Raw genomic sequence first — 7,633 nt, forward strand, 5'->3', positions numbered from 1 at the left:
GCGGGAGCGCTGCTGCGCTTCCCAAGCGGCGCACTGTAGCAGTGCACCACCGGGCCGGCCCAAACTATGAATTCTTAATCTACTTTTGCAAAATAACCAAATATATATATTTATATATTGCATTGTAAATTGAATAACACTGAAAAGGCTTTGAAAGCATTAAAATGCTTAATGAATAACTATATATGGTATTTTTTACCCCTCATTATCAAAAGGTTTCATGAAGTTTTCAAAACCCTAGCTGAAAGTGATGAGGGAAAGTTACATGTGCTAAGAGTTATGTTTGAAGTTTGGAGGAACCACCCACAGGTAAAAACTATTTAATCAGACATGTTGCGTCTCTGTATATGTACAAAAAATAAGGCAGTTAACCATTGTTTCAGTTTGTAAAACAAAATCTGACTCTATAGAATGGTTTTTAAATCTGTAAATTTTTTAGTGCTTTAGGAGTAATGATGTTTAATTCATTCTTTAAAGATCAAGTATTAATGATTTGATTTTGGACTATAATACCTCAACATATTTTAAATGCTCAGTAACAATGCTGTTGCTTTGAAAATTCTACCAGTTGGGTAAGAAATGGTTATTTAGTCTATCTAGTTTCTACAAACAAGCTCCAGATTTCTCAAACCTCGATATATTGTTTTCATACTGTGTATTTTTAAAAAGCATTGAAATAAACTTCAAAAGACAGTTAAGATTTTTTTTTATGATTAAACATTGTATTTTTTAACTTTGGGGATTCAATTGAAATTATATATACTTTTTTGTATACGTATTATCATCTAAAACTATATCTAGAGAGAGAGAAGTGTTACCATTCAGAGTTTTTCTTTCAGTTAATTTTTATTGGTATTATATAGTATTTCTTACAGCCAAGCAGAGGGTGGAATAAATTTTAAGATCTAATGGTCAAATTGATCAATTCCATAGCCACTAAAAATGAATTTTATGTCCCTCCTATTTTACTTTTACAGCAATAGTATTATTTTGGCTTACATATAAGTGTGATTTACCCTAACAATTCTTCTTTAATTGTAGATGATTGCTGTACTAGTGGATAAGATGATTCGCACACAGATCGTTGACTGTGCTGCAGTGGCAAATTGGATCTTCTCTTCAGAACTATCTCATGACTTTACTAGGTAATGTGAATTATTTTACAAAATTTGTGTTCTCTAAGAACTGGTATACATGTGGCCTCTTATACATGAGCTCCAAATTCTGGTCCAAACCAGTTTGATATTAATATGCTATTGGTTCGTTCTGGTAAGATTGGACTTGGCATTTTCCTAGACAATGGAAATATATATAGCCGGTCAGGTTGCGGCAACTTTTAGCGACACTCTTTTAAGCTGAATTAGGACTAAACCAATCAGGTAGAAATGCTGTTGAAGGATCCAGACTATCGGGAGAGAAAACCATTAAGAACTGGCTATGTGTCAAGAGTCTCAGCTCAGGAAGCATTCCAGCTCTGGTGGGGATGGGACTTGGAATGCACACCAGGAACTAGGAGAAACCAAAGTTGTAGTAGGTTAAATACACATCATGGAGGGATCAGGGAAAGCCTGGTGGGTGCCTGGATGCCTTTGGGGAGCCAAGGATGGGGTCTTATCTCTGTCATAAAATTCTAGATTTAATGCAGAAGATTCATTCTAGACCTATTTACCCTAAAGGAAAGAAACTTTCACTAAGCTTGATTATTATTCGTGGAGTTCCACAGGCTTTATATTTAATCAAGACTGAGACAGCAGGAATTGACACAAAACAGGAAACAAAAGCAAATTACTTGGAAAGACATAAAAATCCATCAAAACCTTTAACTTCTCCACTGTATCTGTTATTTCCAGAGGACACTGGTGTGAAATAAACTAAATCCTTAGGGTAATAGGGTATGATCTAAGGTTGTCATACCAACCAAGTTGGCATTCACAAATGAAGACAACAGAAGGGCATTCTCATATTTGCAAACTGTCAGAAGACTGACTACCCAAGTATATGTTAACCATTTTACCAACTGATTTACATTTCCAACTTATTTCATCCTCACAACACCACCATAGAGGAGATTCCATTATTGTCCACATTTTACAGAATAGGAAAATGTTACAGAGTGCTTAAGTAGCTTGCCCAAAGTCACACAACTAAGTGCAGAGCCAGGATTTAAACCCAGGCATTCTGGAATCCATACATTGCTCAAGAGCCCCATCTGTTCTTTAACACCTAGCTCAAATATCTCTAACTGCAAAGCTTTTCCTGACCACCCTTCCAGAGTTTAAAGTGCTCTGGTTTTTTGCTGTGTCTCCTAACATTCTAGACTTGGAGTTTTATGAACAGATTGTTTCATCATCTACCACTTACACTATCTTCCAGGTCAAAATTTGTAGAAAGAAGTACTATTTTGTGCTGTATCCTGGGGTTAGGAGTCCTAGTTTATAGATGCAAAAGTAGCTAAGAAACTACTTTTTAAAAATAAGCCATTAATAGGGCTGGCCCGTGGCTCACAAGTGCCGTGCTGATAACACCAAGGCCACGGGTTCAGGTCCCTATATATGGATGGCCGGTTCACTCACTTCGGTGAGCATGGTGCTGACAACACCAAGTCAAGGGTTAAGATCCCCTTACCAATTATCTGTTTAAAATAAATAAATATAAATAAATAAATAAAAATAAGCCATTTATGCAACAAACATTTTAAAACCTACAAGATGATCCTGGTATTTGAGCTGTTTGCTAATAAGGTAGCTGATCTCTAAATATTTAGCTCATTCTTAAAGCCCAGCAGTTGATAACTGTTATTTACTTAGAAGTTTCTTAAATGTTCCAAGAGAATTGGCTGGTTATGTGCTAGTTAAATAGTATAAAGCATGAGAAATGAGCCTCAGGTCACCATTTTGAGAAAAATCCAACACTTAGTGTTTACATTTGGAAGAGAGAAAATGTATTTCTGTTCCTAATGTTAGTGATTTTCATAGTTTGTCAATTCAGTTCAATGAATATGTACACACACCTTCTATGTATATCTAGTAGGGGATAGAAGTAAGAAAAATGACAAGGACACGGTACTGCTCTCAGGGAGCTCACCTGAGTCTGATGTGTGGAGATAGATGGTTACACAAATTACAATAAAAGGCAAATCATGAGTGTTTGCTGGAGAAATGACTAATTCTGCCCAAAGAGTAGAAGGCTATATCAGCCCTTAAGAATAAACAGGTTATAAAATTTATCTATAAGCATGGCTTAACATACAGTAACCAATGCCATATTACTTTAAGATTGTTTGTTTGGGAAATCTTGCACTCTACAATTCGTAAGATGAACAAACATGTTCTGAAGATCCAGAAAGAGTTAGAAGAAGCTAAAGAAAAACTCGCAAGGCAACACAAACGGGTAAGTCTTGTGTTAATTTGTAAATGGCTAAAGAAGGTGTACCAGAAACTGGAGAAATTCAAAGTCCATTACCTTGATGGTAATTTATTTGTTCTGAGTCCAAATTATTCAGAGCTATTTGCAAAAGCAGAGGAGGAGAAAGGAGCAAGCAGTCTGCTATACTTCGTGGTGAACCTCTTTATGAAGGCACAAACTTTACTTTTTCTATAGTTCACTATCTCTGGGTCATCTTCGTGTTTGCACTTCCTAAAAGGGAAGGAGGAGAAGGGAAGAGGACACTTGTATTTCTGTGAGAGTCTCTGGTGCAAGAGGGGAAGAGTGAGAAGATTGTAGATGCTTATCACTTCCCTAGCACTATGAGCAGGGATGGGGCAGTTATTCCCAGGTTTACAAAATACTTCTCATAGTAATAAGTTGTTTAGTATTTTAGCCATTTTGGAGGGAGGCAGTGAGCTGGCTGCACTCTATGACTTAACATGATTGTACCGGTATTCTTCATGATAGTATTTTCCAGTGTTATGCATATTTACCAGAGCAGCAGTGGGAAAAAACCAAGTTTAATGACTTCTATGAATCTACAGTAAGTTTGAATGCCAGTGTCCATATATACAAATATGGATGTAAACACACACTCGCAGATCTAAAATACTGGAAGGTAGAGGGTTGTCCCATTTTATAGATGTATAAAACAAGACTCCGGGGCTGGCCCGTGGCTCACTCGGGAGAGTGCGGTGCTGATAACACCAAGGCCCCGGGTTCGGATCCCACATAGGGATGGCCGGTTCGCTCACTGGCTGAGCGTGGTGCTGACAACACCAAGTCAAGGGTTAAGATCCCCTTACCGGTCATCTTTAAAAATAAATAAATAAAAATAAATAAATAAATAAATAAACAAGACTCAGAGAGGTTAAGTAACTTGCTCAAGGTTACATAGCTAGTAAGTGACAAGAGTTAGGTTCTGACCCAGGTTTGTCAGAGTCCAGAGACTTTCCCTCATGCCACACTATTCTCTAGAAGTGTGCTGTCCAACACAGTAGCTGCTAGCTACATCTATTTAATTAAATGCAATTTTAAATTGAGTTCCTTAGTCACACTAACCACATTTCAAGTGCTCAGTAGTCACATGTGGCTAGTGTCTATTGTAAGGGGCAGCACAGATTTATATAACATTTCCCTCCTTGCAGAAAGGTCTATTGGATAGTAGTGTTCTAAAACCTTACCTTAGAGTATGTTATGAAAAGACAAATCATTTACACGCGATGCAAACCTCATAACAGGTGCTGTACCAAAAAGAAAAGCAGAGAAGAGTTCTGATAATTTTGCTTAAAGAGTGGAGATGGCTATCATAGATGGGGTCATAGCAGTAGAGTATTATCTAGAAGGATTACCAGGCTCTCTAGGTTCCGTGATGCCTCCTTGCTGAAAGGAAGTTGGTATGTAACATGCTTCCAGCCAGGTTCTGGCTCTGCCACTTTGTGGCTAGGTGACACTGGAAAAGTCATCTAACCTCTCTGCCTGTTCCCTTTTCTGTAAAATGAAGATAAACCATGCCTTGTTTTTCTTCTCCCTTTTTTAAAAAAAGCCAGAGCAAATGCTATACTCTTCAGGGTGAGCTGGAAGGGAATTATTAAAGCTTTATAGAGGTGTATTGAGCCCATATTGCCAGCAAAGAGTCTTGAATGGTCTGCTTTGAATTATTACATATCAGTCGTGGCCATTTCTGAGTTATCACAAGGATTAGCATTCTGTGGCTCAGGAGCTACAAAAAGGACTGCCCATCTGTTCCACGTGGGATGAAAGATTAGCAAGCTGCCTCCTTGCTGTTACTGTGCAAACGGTCAAAGAGTGACATTTTATAGCCAAGACCTCCAACTGCCATGACCAGAACAAGTGCCACTAAATTTCCCTTGCCTAGATAAGTACCCATGGAACTTCTGAGTGAGAAGACCTTGTCTCTGAACCACAACAGGACTTTGAGAGGTGTATTAATGTGTATGGGAGATGGAGGTTCAGGGATACTTTCACTATAGAATACAAGTCTTTAAATAGCATTTGACAAGACACAATAAAACCCTTCCCCTTACTTGACAGGATTTAACACACTGGAATTCTAAATGATATTTCCTTTTTGTTACTTTGCCTTCTGTAGCGAAGTGATGATGACGACAGAAGCAGTGACAGAAAAGATGGGGCTCTTGAGGAGCAAATAGAAAGACTGCAGGAAAAGGTGGAATCTGCACAGAGTGAACAAAAGAACCTCTTCCTCGTCATATTTCAGGTATCTTGGCTTGGGGCATTGATATGTAAAAGGAAACAATACATTTCTTTAGTTTTTAAAATGTTATTTTTAATCATAAGAGGAATATATGCTCATTTATATAAGAGTTTAAAAATACAAAAATTTACAGAGGAAATGAAATTAAGTTTACCACTAGGAAGCTACCATGTATACCTCTAGTTCTGTGCCGTTTATTTGGCATTCTTGCATGAGCATTTCCCAGTGCTTTAAAAAAAATATCATGGGTTGCTTTTGTTTAATACCTGTCTCATTTAATTATTCCCTATTATTGATCATTTAGATGATTGTTTGCCTTCCATGAATATTTTTGTACACAGGCTGCTGTTAACATTTCTGATTATTTCCTTAGACTAAGTGCCAAGAAGTAGTATTACTAGGATAAGTAATTTAGGCATTAAAGGTCTTTATGTGCTGCCAAAAAAGGATGTACCGGCTCACATTATTACTGGTTTGCCTTTCTAGTTTGACAGTATTTAATGAATTATGAAAGTTAGGAGCACACACCACAAAGACAGAGTGGAATGAGCAATACTTTGGGTCTCTGTCATGAATTTTTTTCTGAACTATAAAATTCTACTTCTAATACTGCTTTAACTTTGTTCCCCCTTTCCAGCGTTTTATCATGATCTTGACTGAGCACTTAGTACGATGTGAAACTGATGGGACCAGTGTGTTAACACCATGGTATAAGAACTGTATAGAGAGACTCCAGCAGATATTCCTACAGGTCTGTGGGGAACTTTGATTAAATAATGAACACCACTATTAGCCACAAAGGTTTTCTATGAAAAACAAACCTTTGTCAGGTTTGTCAGGAGGCCGTGTAGCATCTGTGGGCACTTTAGTGCATGTCTGTTTGGTGCTGCTATTGCTTGTCAGAATGCCCAGAATTAAATTGGTTCTGTATTACTTAGACTCCTAGTTGCCAGTTTCTATGCCAGGGAGCCAGCTGTAGTATAAAACGTAGAGGAAAAATGCTAAGGGAACAGTGACTGGATTTATAAAAGCCCTTAAAATCTAATATTAAGATGATAAATAGTGCCCAAGCAAGGTAAGCTTCCTGGGTCTCTCTGCAAAAGCGAAATGCCAACACCTACTATCAGCTAGATTAAAGATATGTAGGAGAGTGGAACTAATTCTTTGTGTCTTTGGACAGCAACCTCCCAAATTTTTGTTAGTTCTAGAAAAGAAATGCAGAAGTCATTTAAAATAAAAAGATTTTAAAGAGATCAATTCTTTAAGCCTCCCAATAGGAATTCCCTATAAATTTTTTTAATTACTGCCAAAAAGCTCTAACAGCCCTCAGTCCTATAGTAATCTCCAAGTATATTCAAATCTATATAGGAGCACATGGGAAGAGGTTATTTCATTTTCTAACACTTTTTATTAGTAAGTCAGTCCCTATCTGGGCTGCTTTTTTTAAAAGTCATAATGTACTATGTCCTAATTAGGGGAGAGACCCAGCTGAACCTAGTCCGTAATAGTGGTAGTAGCAGTAAGCAGGTGCTGCAGCCCAGGCCTTGAGTCATAGAATTTGGGAAGAACTGGATTTTTAAAAGTTCATGAGCATCCATTTTTCTCACTTCCCTCTACATTTCTTAATGTTGGGATTTTTCAGGGGCCCGTTATTCTTATCAGCATGAACTGTTTTTTTTTTTCCCTACCCTTTGCTGGTTCCATAGCATGGGTGGGCTGCTGAGGGAAATGTTCTACAAGATTGCATGCTTTCCCTGACCTAAACACCCCTTTTTCTGTGTCTGCAGCATCACCAGATAATCCAGCAGTACATGGTGACCCTGGAAAACCTTCTCTTCACAGCTGAATTAGACCCTCATATCCTGGCCGTGTTCCAGCAATTCTGTGCCCTGCAGGCCTAAGGGTCATTTTTTTCCCCTCGTGTCAAGTTTTTTTTAAGTATCTTAAAATAATTTGTCTTATTTTTGA

At 37.8% G+C, this 7,633-nt stretch overlaps 1 protein-coding gene across 1 annotated transcript in view; it reads left to right on the top strand.

Moving 5' to 3' along the window:
- The window catches only part of NCBP1 (nuclear cap binding protein subunit 1, 80kDa), a gene marked incomplete at its 5' end in the record, with an annotated part of 14,581 nt that extends 6,948 nt beyond the window's left edge, over window positions 1–7,633 (top strand). The window contains 6 exons of the mRNA XM_008573027.1: window positions 216–309; window positions 1,042–1,145; window positions 3,276–3,390; window positions 5,540–5,668; window positions 6,303–6,416; window positions 7,453–7,633. Coding sequence (XP_008571249.1) covers window positions 216–309; window positions 1,042–1,145; window positions 3,276–3,390; window positions 5,540–5,668; window positions 6,303–6,416; window positions 7,453–7,566 — 670 coding nt within the window. The remainder of the gene's footprint in view (window positions 1–215; window positions 310–1,041; window positions 1,146–3,275; window positions 3,391–5,539; window positions 5,669–6,302; window positions 6,417–7,452) is intronic.

The sequence above is a fragment of the Galeopterus variegatus genome, unplaced genomic scaffold (genome assembly GCF_000696425.1).
Source record: "Galeopterus variegatus unplaced genomic scaffold, G_variegatus-3.0.2 Scaffold866, whole genome shotgun sequence".
In the NCBI taxonomy this organism is placed as follows: Eukaryota; Metazoa; Chordata; class Mammalia; order Dermoptera; family Cynocephalidae; genus Galeopterus; species Galeopterus variegatus.